The following is a 19,703-nucleotide window of genomic DNA, read 5'->3' as shown; positions in this document are numbered from 1 at the left end:
AGCTTACTAGGTACTGCCCTGGCATGTGGAGCGGCAGAGTTTAAAGTTTCCCCTCTGTCTGATTCAGAGCAGCAGTCTTAAATATTCACCAGAACAAGGACTAGAATCTGTCTGTCCCAATTTATGGGCAAGTGTGCTAATTACTAGACTATAGAATCATTTGCTTGCTCCCTCTGGCCCAACAAATATTTACATTTTACCTCAAACTGGAGGCACAGACAGACCCGCCTTGGAGTGCCATGCAAGCCACGCTTTGGGGAGCAGAGTCTTCATTTAAAGCCTCCCAAAATCTGGCAGACTGGAAATTTAAAACTAGGTCTCTCACGTCTTACATCCCATCCTCTGCCCTACCTCATGTTCCCTGAAAGCTGCCAGCTACTTCCTAGAAAAACTAAATTAAATCGGACATTTCACAGGCATCAGAATGAACTAGCTGACCCCACAACCCAATGTGCTGGCTAAATTCAAACTTCATTGAGAAACGTTGGCTGCATCAAATCTTAATTTTTGGGTTAAATAAGACACCTTGCTATGTTCTAGTCAACCCTGAGATTCAGCAGTTACAGCTCTTGTAACAATTTAGGTGTCAAATCTCAGTTTCCACTGGGAGGGCAGGGGACTGATGATGTATATTCTGAGGCAAATGCATAATTACATCAATACGGTAAAGCACCTATTTGATTAGCTGGAATTACACTTTTCACAAAAGCACCTAAACACACACATTTTTGCCCCTTCTTGTGCTATTTTTGTGCTATTTTGTACCCTAAAAGCATCTCTGAAGAGCCAAAAAAAATTTCCAGGCTATTTTAAATTTAATTTAATTTAATTTAAATATTAAGGGAAATCCATTTTTCGTCAACATCTTGCACACATTGTAATACCTCATTATACACAGAATCATTTAGGTTGGAAAAGACCTTTAAGATTATCATGTCCAACCGTAAAATGCCTATCGCCTAATCTTCTATACCAAATCAATTTAGAATCCAGTTTGAAACTGAAAGTTTTAAAATAAAAGAAAATGTAAAAGCATTTCACTATTTGGCTGATCTCAGCTTTGCCAACACTGAAATCATACTTTAGTCCTAGAATTAAAGCATTTCAGCAGTCCCAGTTAAGCTACGCTTATTTTTAGAGAAAGAGAATCTGTACGTTTGTTTTTAGTTCTATTATACATACACACTTGCACAGGATAAGCCCTCATATCTGAGGGAGTAGATGTTGTTTTCCAAAGTTAAACAAGTGTCAGATGTATAATTAACTACTTGCATTGCAAATGATATAATGGGAAATTTAACCGGTAAGAATTTAAATTCAAATCTTGTTCCATGGATGCTGTGACAGTTTGCCATTAACATTTTAATATATTACATATGAAAATGTAGGCTTAAAAACAGACTTTGCATGAAAGATTATTCACACAAACATACAGCAAAATATCCACTCATTCAGTGTGTACATAAGATTTACGCAAATTTGTGGTAAAAGGATTATTACCTCTCCTCCCTTCAAAAAAAAAAAAAAAAAGGTTCTTATTCATACAAAAGAATGAATCCACACAGCCAAAGCTCTTGTAATATAACACTGTGCTTACATTATTCCAGCCCATTTCTGTCATGGTGGATATGTGAAAGGTAATGTGAAAAAGAAAATAAGGATAAGCAAACAAATCTACTGAGAGACAGAAAAGACTGCGTACATGTAAAAGCCAGTTACTTTCATGGGGAATGTTTAATGTTTAAAAAATCAGGAATGTATCACTAAGACTCTGTAGGGGCTATTCTCTCTTCAGCATGCCCATAAATCTTCATGTTACATACTTCTGAATATCTAAGATGTTACTCAATGCACTAATGAAATCTCATTTCACTTTTAACGTAACCCAGCCTCCCTTCTGAAAAACATGCTCCAATTGCACACATGAGAAACTCAGGAAAATCCAAGCCATCTGCAAAGTCCCCCTTTTTCACTGATACTCACCGTACATACCTCTTCTGGATTAGGGTTTCATGATACAACCAATGGCAGAACCAAAGGCTGGTGTATGACCCAGAAGCTGTATCTACACCACCCACTACTCATCTAAACTAGGGAGTTTATGAGAAACACTAATTTAGGTATTTCCTACTCCTTGGACTAACTGCTGCCTAACACCCTACGCTCACTCAGCAGGGCTTTTGCTTTCTGTGTCTGGCCATGGTTGTCTGCCAGCACCCACCAACTAGAAAACTCACCAGTTTCTGCAGAATTTGACACAAGAGGAGTAGGTATTAAAGGAAGAGTGAGAGTTAGAAACAAATCAGGCAAATAGTTAAATATCCATATAACTTTGTACAAGGCTGGATTAGCTGGACTCTCATTCTCCTTGCTACTTAGGTCCTTTAAAGAAAATAATTTTACTAACAAATAGCACAACTGTTTTGATATACCCATAATTGGGGGAAAAGAAATAAATTCCTTTTCATTTGGGAACGGTTCTCTAGTAAAGACACTAAAATTCCTTAGTAGCAAAAAATGTTTTCCCATATTTCTTTTACTTTTCTAGTAAAATACATCTTTTACTTTTCTGCTTGCAAAAAATACAACTGTTGATTGGCGATATGCTTAGAGAAATAGTATTAAAGTCCTTTTCACTTGTAATTTTTTTTGTAAAAAATATGTTCTGGAGGCATTAATTGCCTGCTTATTTGAACTCTGACTGCTAATTTTAACTTTAATTTTGATCAAGGCCACCACAAAAGCAGTATAAGGATTTAAAAAATTCATTTCCTATGTTTTGTGGGGGGTCAGGAAGAAAGCAAATAGAACCATTTTCCCATTGTCTGGAGAGCTGTGGCGCAAGTTTTTTCCAAAATACTGTGAAGAAGGAAGTAAACTGAGTATTTGTATCTAGCTGCTACTCCTGCCATGTGACTCTAGTTGTTAATTTTGTCTCATCTCCTCTCTTCTCAAAAGCTCACTTTGATCACTCTTCATATTACAATTTGTCTACTCCCAATCCAAGATGAACCATTCCCACACACCTCTTTCTACAAATGATTTTAACTATATCTGAATACATAGCTGTGTACACCCCCCCATACCTGTCATTTGTAAAAAATACATATATGGCTCTTTACTTTCAGAACTTTCCAAAATGTATTTAACAAAAATTTGAATACTTACTTCTCAGTACATAGTTTCAGTGTACACAGCCAATAGTCAGAGTTCATGGCTGTAAGTACACCACATTTTTCTTGCAAAATTCCCTTCAGGCTATGCCCGTGAAAACAGCTCCCATCTGTGTTTTCTTCAGACCAACTTAACTGAAAACTTGAAGGATTTGGCTTTTCAGCAGGTTGCACTGAACCAGACAGCTTGCCAAACTGATTTTGTAGATTCACAACCATTTCTGTACAAACAACAACAAAAAAAAAAACCACCAAGGCAAAAGTATTAAGTATTAGAATATTTTTTAGAGGTGATTAATACAGGAAGAAAACAGGGTATTTGTGTCTTCCCTCCCCCCCCTTCTTTCTGTTTCTTTTTTTCTTTAAACCTCTGCGTTGAATACTGAGAAACCTTAAAGGCCTGTATGTTCTCTCCCCCATTTAAAGCTCAACTCTGTCACATGTTTTAGGGAAAGATTTTTAAAGATAATTCAAAATGCCATGTCTTTCATACCTAATGACATTAACACTGGGGCACTCCAAAACCATTCCCCCAAGTAAAACCTGTGCAATCCATTTGATACTGCCTGTATTTTTATGCTGATAGAAAACACATGCCAGGATGCCTTTTGCTGTATTTACCTGGTTGTATGCTCTCTCTCAGACCTGCTAAGATTTTTTAAGTAGTTTCCTGTGTATCAGAATTAAGGAAGCTTGGTTTCGTACACATCCAGACTTAAGGTTAAGCTTTTCATAGTGAAATTTTTGCTGCAGAAAACTATTTTGTTGGAAAAAAACCAACAGAACTACTCCACCTTTCCCCACTACTAGTGAAAGAATGACAAACTTTCAGAAGTTACTGAGGCTAAGAAGGCAAAGAAGGTGTGATGATAGATGAACACACACAATATGACCACCTAAGACTTGTTCTCCTAGGATAAAAAGCAGTTTAAAAAACACTGCTGTTGGAACTCCAATTTCTTTTGACGAACTGTACCTGAGCAAACTCATTCATAAACTGGTAAAAAAGCAGAGAAGACATCCTGAAGTAATCCAAGGACTGGGAAGCTTATCTTTCAAGAGGACACTAAGATCTACAATCAAAAACAAAGGCTGAGGAAGGTTTCTGAAAACCTGTATCTGGCACGTAAGTGTTCTAAGGCCCTCTCTGTCTCTGCTATTTTAAATTTGGTTTAAGATTAGTATCGCCCAGCTACAATGGCATTATGTGATGTTCCTGCTTGCAATAGCCAGTGGTAAAGCTCTGTAATCTAGAGTGGTCCTCTTCTAGCTCAAAGAGAAGCAGAGCCTGAAGAGGAACCTAGAGTGCCAGAAAGTGACTAACAAAAATAATTATTATTTTTTTCTTATAAATACAGGAATTAATGGGCATCTGAGCAAATGATCAGCTTGAAATAAACAAAGATAAACATGTTTTTCCATGGAACATGACTTGACTGCAGGATGACCTCTATCAAATTTTGAAGATTAAGAATATTCAAAAAAATCCCAATTGCATCCTTGAAAGAGAAAACCAACATGAGTTATTCAAACCAAATAAAATTATACAACTTGTTTAGAAGTGCCTGAACCAGTCACTTCCAGAAAATGGAAGAGTACGTAAAGGGAAAAAAACATCACCTGCCACACTGAACACCTCTCTCCAAATATCTGTTACTTAATAGATACTATTAAATGCAGAACGAGGCACTTCAGATCTAATTTGGTTAAATAAAATTCTGGTTTCCTGTATTTCCACAGATAAGTGGGTTTCTGTTGTTTTTCTGTTTGCTTTTATGTCAACCTAAACCCCAGTAATTTCTTCTAAGTACTTCTAGAGCTACTGAAATAGATGTACCTGCATTCTGACCACATATAGCTAGCTATTCAAGTAAAGTCATGTTCAGACAAGCCTTCCTCATTTTCTGTAGAAGACTGCAAGGAGGAGTGGGAGAGAACAGGGACATGCAAGGTCAACTGAAGGATATACTGGGATATCCATACCAAGGAAGTAAAGGAGAAAAGGGACAGGAAAGCTATGGAAAACCAACAACAATTCATGAAGATCGTGATTATATTAAAGGCAGCTGACAAACCAGTGAAGACGAGGACACAGTACCCATTCTGAGATGTGGTTCAGTAGGTCATTAGGAAGGCTGGCAAAGGCAGCTTCAGTTAAGCATGAGGAAAATGTCTGAAGAATTCCAGCCACGGGTTTGTAATAGTACTACATTAATTGTACCCAGAGATGAAAGAGAGAAGAACAGGTATTTTAAGACGTAAATGTTATCACAGTCAGGGCTGCAGATTTTCTATGATGGGAAAAGTTGGATGGGAAAAGATTTCTGTGTTGCTGGGAAGAAGCAATGTTTACTCACGTCTTCTCTTAAGAACTCTAGCTTTCTTCTCGGCTGAATAAAACAGTGGCTTTTCACATCTCCATAGATGCCTACCAGTAAGAGACATAAGAATTATTAAGAAAAAGAAAGCTGGAGCAAACAAGTAAAAGAATAGCAATTTCTTACAAATAATGCTGGAGCTATTCAATTAAAATCAGAATAATCTAATAGTGCTACTAAAAGCCATTGCCTCCCCAGCACCTCAGAAGTCTTTTTTCAGAATAGGCAAACTGAGGCATGTAAGCCTAGATTTACTGTAATGAGTTAACTGTTCAGCTGTGTAAGCTACTTGTCACAGAAATTGCACATTTAATTAATGTGCTGGATAAGCATTATGAATGTAAACAGAAAATTAAGATCGGGATTTAATTGCTCTATTCACCCAAGCTTGATAGATGGAAATGTGCAGCAAATTCCTAACCTTTTTAATTTCTGTGGGGGTCAGGATTTCACATAAAACTGTCTGCCTTAAAGAAAAAAGTACTTAAAAACCTCTTACTTTGCGTTTTCTTCATCTAATTTCTTTTGCTTCACATCCAAGGAACATTTTATCACCTTGTACCACTTTTTGAACTCAAAATATGGACTACCTGAATAAAACATACACATTTCAGTTTGGGAAGAAGTGAAAGAAATGTGTAGTACACAGAAGGTGGTCTCCACACAGTTACACCCTGTGTCTTCCACCTCTACACAAACCTATCCTGAATTTCATGCGCTTAAAGAAAACATACTCGATCTAACAATTCTGTAAGAAAGAGAAATGTAGAAATGCAGCGACAGAACAGCGTGTCATTACAAGTGCAAAGAAGCCCCTCAGCTTAGAAGAGATTTCATAGGTTTAGCACAGTTCAAATCTTTTCCCTCCTTTCTGAAAGTTAAGCATAGAGCCTACTTCCTCTCTACAAAATAAACCTGATATCCACTGTGTGAAGTGTCCTTCGCCTGTCTGAAAGTTGACTTTAAGGCATTAATGAAACTATACATCAAGCTTAGACTTAAACAAGTAAGATCTGAACAAGCTCAGATGTAAAATTTCAAGCAGTTTCATCAACTCCCTGCTACCTATGTCTATCCTACTACCCATGAAACCTTACAGGGCTGGAAAAATATACTAGACAATGGTATTGACTTGGTATCAGCTTTCTGTGTTTTTGAGCACAGTAACTTCATTCGTTGATATGTGAACAGATATTTATCCGCACATGCAAAAATATGAAGGCATATGGCATTCAAGCAGCATGTTTATGATCGATGCTCTAAAGAGGCACAGGACTGAAGTAGACCAACTGGGTACAGTAAGTGTAAGAACTTCGAACAGAACTGTGGTGTAGATTTATATATTTAAAATATAATGAACCCTTATTACCCATGGGTGGATTATCTGCACTGTGAATTAACCAGGCTTTGCATTTCTCCATCACCCCAGCTGCACTGGATGTGATGCTTGCATCGTGCTTAGCTTTGCCAACTAGCTGTTTATACCGTTTTGAAGATGAATATACTGTTCTTAAAATCAAACTTATACACCACTTCTGCATTTTTGCTATTCAGACTACCCTGCTACGGGACAGAAATACAGCAACAGACAAATGAAGAAAGACCCTTCAGTAGTTCTTAAAATTCAAAGGTGTGGAGACGAACTCCTTAAACCCAGAGGTTTAACTAAGTACTCTTAAACCTCTGGGAGGGCAGTTTAGGGGGAGGTGGTGGTGGTGAAAATTTTTATTAAAATTCATATGAATTACTAAGTATCTGTGACTAGCAAAACCATTGTCAGAGACATGATGCTGCACTATAATATCCGTTTACCTGGCCAGTACTGCTAGGTTGACGTTCAGATAGCTGAGCTGACTGGAAAATACACAGCCCTGTGATACACACAGACATATATACAACTCAAGCACAGATTTGGTTTGAACATAAACCATACTGTGTTTGTGGCAGTTCATGGAACACATACACACAAACACGCTAGGTCACTACAGCTGTCTACTGTACAGCTTCTAGTTGGTCTTGAAAAACTGTAGGAGCTGAAATACTATTTTTTTTAATTTAAGAAATGACTAGAGAAAGGATAGTTAAACTGAGAACGGAGTCAACATAAATTGAATCTTTAAAACTCGGTATTAACCATTATTTATTTCAGCATGCTAACTCGGGAAAATGCCAGAGGCAGTTTTGCGCTCTGGCACTGATCAGTGCTCTAACAGAAATTCTCACATCAGTTCCTCTTTGCAGCTTCTCACCATCACCCATGTCTCCAACATTTTAAGGATAGGGACAACATAACAGAGCATATGGGTCATTTTGCATAGCAGATTTTCAAGTAAAAAAGCAGACTGTTCACTCCCAAGGCCAACGAGACTTGTTAATAAAGAAGAAACCCCATTAAGCCATTAATGACTTTGAGCCTCAGCTTGTAAGCAGTTGCACAACTACTCTTGTCACTATTACGTACTTCAAATTTTCAAGGGAAATAAAAAGGAAAAAACCCCAACAAAGATCCAAAATAAGTCTGAGTATCCACTTGAAAATGAGAATTACCAGTTTCAGTTAACAGTGATGACTACCTCTAGATACAGCAGTAACTGTGCTCGTGCAGTTTTATTACTGTCTTAAATTTTTAGTAAGTAACAGAAGGGTCCCAAAACTGGATGGAAGGCTTAAAAGATAAACTACTCTAATACATCTTTGATCTTATCTTCAGCTGTGATCTGGATCAGGCCATGGAACATCTTCCTGAAGATTTCTAATCTTTGGTTTGGTCTTTTTGCCCTCAAAGAACCATGTTCACACCATTATCTTCTCTATCTTAATTACTGCTAGCTTTTCCACACTCTCTCAGGATTATTTGGACTAAGAAAATAGATTACATCTGAAATACGTTACACACTAAGACATTTTATTTAACAAGACTAAACAAGTTTGGATTTTATCATAAACGTGGTTTGATGCCCCTAATAAGTATCTGCTATTTACGATCAAAGTGCGTTCTTTACTGCGTATCAACTAGTATGCATGAAATCCTAAAACAAGAGGCAAACAGGCACAAGAAGAAGCAGAAAGATACCTAGTAAAATGTGTTCCAAACTGCCCTACCCAGCAAAATAAGAATTATGCAGGTAAACTGAGATGTTTTTACACGAACAGGATCTACTGTTTTCTTCGAAAGAAGACTTACCTTAAAAGAATAAATGACAAAACCACATTTTTTTATATCAATAAGATACATAGTAAGTCTTTCTAAGCTTGATTACAAAGTCATTTCATTTACAAAATCATACGACTGCTTATAATAGAATATTTACATACCTTCTTTGTTATTTTTATTTCTTTCTTCAGCAAAGTCTGAAAGTAACCTGAAAAAAAATTATAAAAGTCAGGCTATTTTGTAGATCCAAATACTGCACTTCTTACAGGAAGTTCAAATACAACCATCAAAAGTTACACCCTAATTTTATTCCAAGTTTCAGATTCAAACTGATGAATTTCAAAAATAAGTAATATTTAATGTCTAAAATGCCTTCACGTGTATGTTTTATGCTACTGAAATTAATCAAAATTCAAATACTACAAATTTAATATTACTAAAGAAAGAATGATCCAGACAAACATTTGGGCTATTTGAAATTTGGGCTTTGCTACAGATTTGCCTGTACACTTACCATTCATAGTTATCATCTAATAAAAACAGTAATTTGAGCACAACTACAATAACTGCGGCAGCAAGAACATCGTATTTCACTTTTCTTGTTGATTTATTTCCAGGCACAAGAGTCAGGAAATCCACTTCTCCAATACAGATCTTTTTCACCACTCGACAAGTCCAATTATGCAATTCATCTGATTAATGTAAATAAAATTCTAAAATTAGCATGGTGAGACAAGCTAGAAATACTTTTACAGTGCAAATATGTTGGTCATTTGGAGAAAATAATGCTTAGGACTTTCAGGACCATTAGACAGCAAATTTTTTCAGGCTGAGAAGTATTTTTAAGAAAACTAGGCAACCTTCACTGTGCTTACATGGAAAAGAATTCTGACATATATTCACATGGGAGGAAGGGAATCACATTTTTAATAGTTTTTTGATGATCTGACAACATCGTTCAAGTAACACCCTGAGCACTGTGATGAGAAAGCTTATCTTAAATCTACATAAATACAGTTTCAAAAATCCCCAAAAGCCAAAAACTTGTCCCAAACTTTTTCCCATGGGTGTTTGACTAAACACCCATGCAAGGATGGATTCAGTACTGCAAAGAGGAGCAGGGGCTAGTTTTAAAGAAGCTGGCTGGGCATGGACAGCAGCCTAATCCCGGCAGGGCAGCACTTGCTGCTACCCCGACAAAACCTGGCTAAGGTACAGACAATGCCAGCCTAGGTTAAAACTGGCTTTACACTATACAGCCCAATGGCACCCGCTAGTGCGGGTTATGTCAAAAAGATACAACTACAGTTCCAAAAGCAGCAGTATGGTATCTATACAGTCTCTTATTACTCTATGCTTATTTTTCTCAGATACAAATCCCCCAAATTTCTCACCTTTCCTGTTCAGCAAGAAATACAGGAGTTGATTACATCACCATCAGATTCCACAAAGGTTAGCAATGTATGACTAAGAACCACCTTAATCCAGCTATACTTTATACTCTCTTGCTGCTTACAGAGTTCAGTAGGAACTGATTTTTAATTCTCTCGTGCATAACAGTAAAAGTTAAGTAAAATCTGGAAACCAAATTTTCTCACGGATAACGTCAGTATATTTTCTGTTACTTCAGATACTTAAAATGGCCTTTTCATTAGCATTTAGTGTCCCACAAAACTCTGACAATTCATTGTTTATTTTTTTTAATTGTTAGACAACAACAGTAGTCCTTTTTCAATTTGTAAAAAAACGCTTCTACATGATAAAAAACTTAGTTGCAAGGAAAAAGTAAAGGACAGTATCTTCTTCTACAGTAATTTTCAAAAAGTACCTAGCTTTGTATTTCTTTGTATCAGATCTGAAAATACCAAATTTCTAGCTTTTTCCTTTATTCAACTGATACTTCAAAATCTGAAAAATAACGTGATCCTCTACAGGATCACAACACTGGTGTAATACTACAAAATCAGAATTTCTACTCTGGAATTTTAGCCCTAAATCTGTTGGTTATCTTCCCTTTATCCAACTGTGAGCAAACAGAAAAGCCAAGCAGCTTTTTTCAATGTAACTAATTGAAAAATAAGACAATGCCCCCTCCCCCCAACTATTAACAGTTGGAATGCTCTGAGGAAAAAAAATAATTAATTTACAGGCTATTTGTCTGTACAACTCATCTTCAGTGACAGCAGTATTTGATAGAAAGCATGGTAGCACAACAGACAGTTCACGTATTAGGACTTACTGGACTTCCTTTGGCAATTCAATATTCAAGATATAATTTTAGCATAAACAAAAATATTCAATTTTTATGCAATATGCAATTTCAAAACTAAATCAGAAATTGAGAGAGCAGTTGATTTGTCACATGGCATCACTTGATAATATTAAAATTAATGCTAATATGCAATACTATAGAATATAAAGTCAATATCATATGTGAGAATTCCAGTGCTAAGCAATCAGGTCCCAACTTCAAGAATCATTTAGCTAAAGTTAATAAATCACATGAATTCAGTTAGGGCCTCTTAGTTCACGTGGATACTGAAAGATCTGAAATTAAGTATCCACTCCAGTCTTAGAGAGCCAGCACCAGAGTGCCCCTGCATATCTGGGCCTGTAATACATACTCTAAATGTTTGATGAAGGTGCTTTCTATAGAAATTATCTTTCAGTTCAGGCTTAAATGGTTATAAATTAGAAGGAAAAGTGTAGGCACTTTTAAAGTAGTTATTCAAGTCTTTTTGGTAGAGTCTCATAAACCAAAGAAAAATTTTATCAGTTCAGGTTTGGGAAAATATTTACCAGGTAAATTAGCTTCCATCAAGTACTTCATGCACAACATGTCTGGATGAAGAAAGCAGCTGTCTGTTATATCTGGAAAACGAGGTAGGTCTAAAAAGGCTGCAAGCTCTAGCATTTTGTTGTATACTTCTTCATATGCAGGCCAGGACTGAAAGACAGGGTTAGAGGATGTTATAAATTAGCTCTATTACTGCATTGATTAATTATTTTAAATTAGTTATTGACATTACATTCTGCATTATTTAATACAGAATTAACAGCCTCTTCTAGCACTCTCTATGACTAAACACACATGCAAGAATGGAGCCAGACTGCTGTACTGCAGAGAGGAACGTGCTAGTTTTAAAGCCCATGACATAAATAAGGAACAAATAGAGTTGCTGCAGACCTGCAACCAACCCACTATCTTTTCTGTGCAGTGATCAATACATCTCCAGATGATCCAAAACTGAAAGAGAATTGGGGAAAAAAATACAGGTACAATTGAGGGTGAACTCACTGAAAAGCTAAGAGATCACAGAAGCACAGATGGGTGGAAGTTGGCAGTGACTACTTAAGATCATTGGGTCCAAGCCCCTGCTTGGGTGAGCTAGAGCAGGCTGCCCAGGACCATGGCCAGACAGATTCTGGGTATCTATGTAGATGGCAGCTTCACAAGGTCTGTGGGAAATCTGCTTCAATGTTTCACCACCCTCACTGTACAAAAGAAAAAAAAGATTTTGGTTTTCCTTATGCTTAAATGGAATTACTTGTATTTTAGTGTGTGCCCATTTCCTCTCATCCTATCACTGGAAAACCCTAAGGAGGATCTGGTTTTCCTCCTGTGCACGCTCCTGCAGGTATCACATCACACCCACTCTGAGCCTTCTCTTCTCCATCTCCAGTCTGAAAAGCCCCAGCTGTCTCAGCCTCTCCTCGTTTGTCAGATGCTCCGCTCCATCATCTTCACGGCGCATTACTGGACTAAGCCTATGTCTGTATCTCCTTCGCACTGGGGAGCCCAGCACTCCAGATGCTCACAGTCTTACCAGTGCTGCCTAGAGAGGGTGGATCACCTCCCTTGATCTGCTGCTTCATGCAGCCCAGGATGATGTTGGTCTTTGCCACAAGGGCACATTGCTGGCTCACGTTCATCTTCACAGCATCTTCTCCACCAGAGCTCTTGGGGTCTTCTCTGAAAAGCTGCTTTCCAGCTGATCAGCCCCCCAGCATGTGTTCTGTCTGCGGTTATTCCACAACACATATTTATGCCATTATGTATCAAGAATGTGATGAATATGAGGCTGACAGGCCTTTAGTTCCCCAGATCCTCCTTCCTGCCCTTCTTGAAGACAGGGGAGATGTTTGCTTTCTTCCAGTCCTTAAGAAACTCCCCCAGTCACCATGACTTTTCCAAAATTATTGACAGTGCCCTTGCGATGACACCAGCCAGGTCCCTCAGGGCTTGCGGCAGCATCCCATCACAGCCCACCAACCCTGACACGGCCAGTTTGCTTGTTTATTCCCTAACCTGCTCCTCCTTCACCAAGGGTGAGTCTGCTTCCCCTAGACTTTCCCACTGGCTTCAAGGACCTGGGATTGCTGAAGGACGCTCTTCTCAGCAAAGACAGAGAAAAAAAGACATTAATTGCCTTAGCCTTCTCTTGGTATTTGTGACCATGTCCCCATTCCCATTCAGCAGCAGGCTCACATTCTCTAGAACCTTTCCACGGAATCTTTAATGTAATTTCATTTATATTCATTCCATGTTTGCATGTGTATTGATGAAAATAAATCAGCGATTCTCTTTTCAAAACTACTGACTGCATGAAGAATGTTAGTTCTCCCAACTTCTACTGAAGTTTCGCTGCTAGAGGCGGACACAACTTAGATTTTGACACACTTATTATTCATAATGAACTCAGCAGGACCTGAAGTTTGTGTAAGTATGGACTGTAACATTTGACCCTCATTTCTTCATGCCTGAACTGTTTCATTAAACTTTCTTAATTCTCTGTATTTTAAATGACCACTTGAATTTACCTGTCGAAGTAATAACTTTCAGTTGTTCAAGCTACTTTACCATTTTAAATATATAAAAAGCAACAGTTTTTCTGCTTTAGTTGGTGGCAGAGCCATTCATCATGTATTCATATTTTATGCAGTCAATATTTGCAGAAGGTACTTTCCTTTAACAGGAATTTAGCAGGGGGTTACAATACATTGTGCACAGGTTCAAAACTTTCCTGAACAAGAAAGAATTCCGGTTTCTGGCGTTTTTTTTTATAGGCCAGATTAAAACCAGAGCAATCATGTTTACAACAACCATAATACTGAAATAATGTGTTTTTATTCAATTATATGGTTTCACCTATTTTAATACAAGCTGTGTAGCCAATGCTAAAATCTTGTTGTTTTGTATGATTGCCAACATTTCCATTTCTTTTTCTAAATTATCTCCCCTCAGACTGCAGTTCAGACTTGCTTAACTGCATGAACACATGCATAAGCAAATGAGTAATTCTGCTGTCACTTACTATTACACATGCAACTTCTTGTAACAGTTAGGAAGTTGTATCATGTTAATTATATTTTCTAAACAGTGTTAAAAATTGGCTTAGACTGCTACAGGACTACCTTGAGAAACAAGAAAAACACGCATTACCAGACTTATACAAAAGACCGGGCTCACAGTACCTTCCATGTCTGTTAAATAGCAGTACTGAACTGAATACCAAAACAATCTTCGAACAAAACCTGAATCATATGTAACTTCTCTTGAGTGTATTTGGAGAAAAATTAAAGTCCGAGATAATTCACATAAAAGCATGACATAAATACTATTCCTAATTAGATACTCAGGAAGTATATTTTTCCCTTTAATGAAAAGCAGTTGAATTAGTAGCTTCTTAACAATGTATCACAGATGAAAGTAAATTATGACACTGGGAATTCAGTCATTTGAAGCATTCTCATTCTCAAACATTAAACTATCACTAGTGAAGTTATCTCAACAGTCTAATTTAACACAGAGGTACTTTATATAGGTCTTAAACTGGAGGACTCAAGGCAGATGTCTGCCTGTATGACAGTATATCTGAGCTTCTCTCACTGCATCAGGGTAAGGAGACAACTTTCCTATCCTAGGTCCTAGTGAATCATCCCTCCCTCTTCATGCCCACCACCGACTTCTGTTTCAAAGCTTCTGTTTGCAATTTTGAGAAGGCAATTCAGTTCTTTTTCAAAACGGATAGAAAATGTTCTGCTTTGCAATGACAACTATGCTTTCTTTTTTTGAAGAGCAAACACAAGTGGTGTAAAAACTACAAATATAAATTGATAACAAGAGCTATCACTTGGCTTATTTTAAAAAGCGTTAACAGACAAAAACTGGTTTTAGTAGGTGTGTGTTCAGAAAGAGGTATGAACACAACTGGGACGTGCAGAGCTAGGAAGGGCATACTAATCCACCAGAAAGACCAAATCAATTGCTACTTTCCAGGGCTTAACCCCCTAAGCTCAAAAACACTCACTGTAGTAGTCATGTTTCTACAACACAGTGCTGAGTCATGACAATGCAAATTGAACGGAACACCACACTTCCAGAAGTATGCAGTAATCTCGTGAACTGTACATTGCAGGCATAAACTGGATCCAACACAAGATCACATCTCAGTTGAGCACATCGTAGCAAAGGGCTGAAGGCTGAAAGGTTGAGGACTGAGGAGACTATAGACTTACTACTTCAGTAACTGAGCACTGGTAATTTTCACCAGTCACCACATACCCTACTTATGCTCTGTTTAATTCTGAAAGAGCTGGAGTTCATATAGCAAATCTCTTATTCTGCAAAGTTTCATACGTACTGGGAGGGTTAAAACAGAAAGAACACCCACAATTCACACTACCAACATAGTAAATGCTAGGACAACAGTAAGAAAAAGCAAGATACAGCAAACAAGCAGCTTCAAAATTATTAAAAGTTATCACCTTCTACCTAGCTATGTATCTCTGCCAGAAGAAAAGAACCTGATAAAACAAGTCGCACTGAAAGTCAACCAGCAAGTTAACTAGGAAAGCAGATCCAGAGCTGGGGCCTCCCTCCTTCAGGTGAAAAAACTCTGCCTCCAGCACCCCGTGATTAAACCCCAAGGGAGGAGTACTTGGACAAGAGAGGACAGTGTTAGATCATACGCCACACACTCTCCAAGTGTAACTTTCACTTATCCAATCATAAATTAAAAAATGTTGTGTTGCATATTTTCAAGTTGTATTTCTGTGTTAAATATCAGGACAACTCCCCTGTCCATCAGCACACGGAGTTACTGAGCTCTCACCTTGTTTTGAGAACCTGGGAAACATTCCACATATAAAACACAGTTACAAACCCTTGAGGGCACTTAATAATTTCAGGAAGACTGACAGAAAATCCTTTTAAAGTTATGCCACCTGTTAGCCTTTTCAGGTGTTTCGCAAGCTGGGATTTCTTCAGGACCGATCAACAACGCTGACAGTCTATAACTTGTCTAGATTGGGTACAGAGGTGACCAAGAACTTTTCTTAACAGCTTTGTTTTTAAAATCTTTGTCTTATTCCCACATGTGACAAATAAGGTAGCTTCAGTTCTTCCCCAGAAAGTGGTACAGAAGATCAGTACTGCTTGAGAAGAATTTTTTTACTTTTCTCCCTGCCACCCCTGACTTCTGCTGAGCACAGGAGAACAAAATACACACTGTTGAGTTGGTGAAGAAGTGTCTAGAACAAGATTTTCATGCTGATAAATATTCATTAGTCTATTTAAGTCGGTTGCCTTTATCTTTCAAAGTTACACAGAATTTTTCACCTGTATTAGAAAAGAACAAGCTGGTTGTCAGAAGCAGATGAGCCAAACTATTAGCATGATAATCAGATCATAGTAACAGGTAATTGTTTTGGGTAAGCCAAGATTGCAGCCTCTCCTACTTGTTTGGACAATATCAGAATGTTGCTGATCAACAAGAAGAAAACAGTATGCACTGGCTGGCTTTCTAGATTAACTTGCAGGCTCCATAGTTTCTCGCTTTAAATGTGGTCTGACAGACTCTCTTCTTAGATGACAGTATAGGCCACTTCCTTCTGTATCAGGACAATACCCCAGCAGGCATTGCTTAAGATAGCCACAGTTCAGTTTATTTTATTGTGAAAATGTTCTATCCTTCCTGAAAAGAAGTAATTACCAGAGTTGTTTTAAATTCTCCCCTTCATATTTTTCCCCCTCCACACTCCTCTCCTGTTCAGTACTTTCTTTGCAGCACAGTTCCCTCCTTCCTTGTCATCCTTCTGCCTGTGAATTTCCATCCTGGGAACCCTTTCTTCCCACGCCTGCACATTCTCTAAGGCTCTGCCTTCACCTGTGCTGCTCACATTCAGCAGTGCACATCATTCCAAACCGATTCTTTTAATGACCATTTAATACTGAAATCTAATAAGGTCCAACTTCATTTTTTCATTGTCGGATTTTTGTAGATGTCTGGGAATCTGTGACATCTAGAGTTTGGATATGCTTGCAATTATCCCAAACCCGGCAAGGCTCCATCATTTTTAAGACAACAAATTCAACCTAGATCAAGTTTGAAAAAGAGCATACCAAACTTCTCAGGAAATGGACTAAGCAAGCAATTTAACATTGGAAAACATCATGATGAGGGTTCAAGAAGGGATTTTTGCAACACAGTCCAGAATTTTGGTTCTATCCTAGCGTAAAGCAAGGCACGTCCATTAAAAAAAAAGGGGGGTATTTTATGTAAAAGTAATAAACAAATGTATGCCCTAATTTGTGTAAACATCTTTGAATGCAGCCTGCATTCCCAGGAACCCAAGCTAACATTAATGTTAAGGTGAAATTAGGTACCAACAACAAACACAGAGTGCCCTATGGGGCCTGGTTCCCCTTACGTTGCTTCTGCTGCTCAACTGGTTCAGATTTAGCTGGTTGTCTGCAGCATAAGCCTGATGTGGGATAACACCAGCCACATTACATAAAAGAATTGACAGTAAAGGCAATAGCTGTATTAGCTGTGAAGTTTACACCCAAATTCGTGCTGAAAACTGAATGAAGTGACCTTGCGAACCAATCGCCCCGTACTAGTTTCTTAATGCAGTTGGCAAGCCCAAACTCCTAGATTACTAAAGACTATTCTTCTTCATGTTTTTAGTTTACTCTCACAGTACCACCGATCTGGCTACCTCCCATACAAACACACACTCCAATGAATCTTGCTGATGCATTTTTTTAAAACGAGTTTTTATTTCCCCCCCCTTGCCTAACCTCTCAGGGACCACCACCATCCTACCTGGAACAGCAGCAAACCAATACAACAGCCATCACACACATTAAGTGTGTTTTAACACTGTGAATTATTATGGATACAGCAAGCTTTAGAAAATAAACAACACTCATGAAAACTTTTTTTGCCATCTAACCTAACTGGAAAAAAAATGAATGTAGACAACTCTGTTGCACAGATTCTATGTAACCTCTTCATGAATGCCTTCTTTGCCAGAGCATAAGGTATATTGAAAAGATGTATGCAACGTTCAACAGGAATCTTTTAAGAGTCCCTTCCAATCCATACCAGTCTACAATTCTATGACATTATAAGCACCCTTACTACTGCTGTATAGAAATGTCCCAGACTTGTTAACTGCTGGTGAGTGTGAAAGTACATGGGAGAGAACCGCTGCACCCTGCTCCTACATCCTTTCCCTGGTCATTATTAGAAACAGGCCAGATTCAATGAGCCTCGAGTCTGACTCGGTGCAGCCATTCTTATGTGGACTAAATGAGCGGATACATTTCTTCAAACCCTGATATCCATGAATCACACACAGATGGTGAGGTAACAGCGAGAGGGTGTGCCTGGAATTATTAAAAGGGAACCAAAAGACAAGAATAAAGACAGGTGAAACTGCTACAACTCCATTTAGGTAACTGCTAAGAAATACACAGCTTGTCAGACTTCTTCCACTAGAAAAGACCCAAAGAGAGCAGGCACACAATTAAAGTTGCTGCTTTACGAGCCTGCCATCAAGTAGAAAGGATAACTTAAAGATTAACACAGGAAAACAAAATCAATTTGTCCACCTTGAAGACAGGCAAATAGGTTGCCCAAGTTATCTGCCTGGCAACAAATAGGCAAAGTTAAAAAAGAAAAAGTCAAGATAACATTTGAAAATCATTCACGTCACACTGGCAGCCTCTCTCTTGCTATCTCCCTTGAAACAGTTTCAGCTGAAACACCTACCACATCTTAAAAACCCAGGCTACTCCTGATCATTGTTGCAGAGGAAATGAGAAAAATCTTTGCATAGAAAAAAAGACTAATTTTAGAAGATGACTCAATAAACAATGTTTATGCATTTTTGAGAGGAAAAAAAATATCTAGGTGTGCTAGGATATTGGACCGCATTAAACTGACACAGGCAGCTTTTACTGAAGAATTCCAGATGGCATGTGGACGAGCCAGCAACCCACACACAAGAGAAAAAGCTAACTGAACATCCAGTACAGATGTACTCCCTTACTGGGGGCGGGAAATAAGAGGTTTTAGTTGGATGCCTAGCAGACCTTTTAACAGGCTGCTTTCAGCGGAAGACACCTTTTTCATTACATGATTCCTGGCTAAAGTGGTTTTTGAATAAATGAGTTTCAATATTATTAAACCAAGAGAGAGAGAGACATGTGCTTGAGCGTTAGCCTGATCATGCTCAAAAGCTAACTGACAAATACCACTTTTCTAAAAATTCAGTCTTTCTACAATGGAGAGAGTAATCCAATAAGGAGCTGAACTGTCACAACGTATTGAAATCTAAGAATCTGGGAAAAAAATTTATGGAGTTCATAAATATTTTGGTAGGTTTGTTTTATTTCTTCATTAAGTAATGCTTAAAGACAGGTATGGACAAGCTAGAGTTTCTGTTACACAACAGCAAGCTCCCATGATAAACTTGATTACAATAACCCTTTCAGCAGTGAACTTCCTCCTCAGCTTTTTTTTTCCCCTCTCCTTTCAAATAAAAGCTTCACCCTTGCTTCTTTTCATTCTGTACTACCTTCTATCCTGAACAAGTACTGCATGCACCTGTTAAAATGCACAAAACCCCACAGAGTTAGACAGAAAATAAAAATTCCCACAGGTGGAAAGAGACCCACCCCCAAGAAAACTAAGATTACAAGGTTAT

At 38.0% G+C, this 19,703-nt stretch overlaps 1 protein-coding gene across 2 annotated transcripts in view; it reads right to left on the bottom strand.

The window, feature by feature from the left end:
* TAF1B (TATA-box binding protein associated factor, RNA polymerase I subunit B) overlaps positions 1–19,703 on the bottom strand; it is a 53,490-nt gene that overhangs the window by 3,924 nt on the left and 29,863 nt on the right. For both annotated transcript variants that reach the window (XM_055713873.1, XM_055713874.1), the window contains exons 9-14: positions 11,505–11,652; positions 9,220–9,397; positions 8,867–8,913; positions 6,051–6,141; positions 5,531–5,601; positions 3,169–3,394 (exon numbers count right to left, since the gene is read on the bottom strand). In XM_055713873.1, the coding sequence (XP_055569848.1) occupies positions 3,169–3,394; positions 5,531–5,601; positions 6,051–6,141; positions 8,867–8,913; positions 9,220–9,397; positions 11,505–11,652 (761 nt within the window). The remainder of the gene's footprint in view (positions 1–3,168; positions 3,395–5,530; positions 5,602–6,050; positions 6,142–8,866; positions 8,914–9,219; positions 9,398–11,504; positions 11,653–19,703) is intronic.

The sequence above is a fragment of the Falco cherrug genome, chromosome 6 (assembly GCF_023634085.1).
Source record: "Falco cherrug isolate bFalChe1 chromosome 6, bFalChe1.pri, whole genome shotgun sequence".
In the NCBI taxonomy this organism is placed as follows: Eukaryota; Metazoa; Chordata; class Aves; order Falconiformes; family Falconidae; genus Falco; species Falco cherrug.
This window is presented reverse-complemented; position numbering and strand designations above follow the sequence as displayed.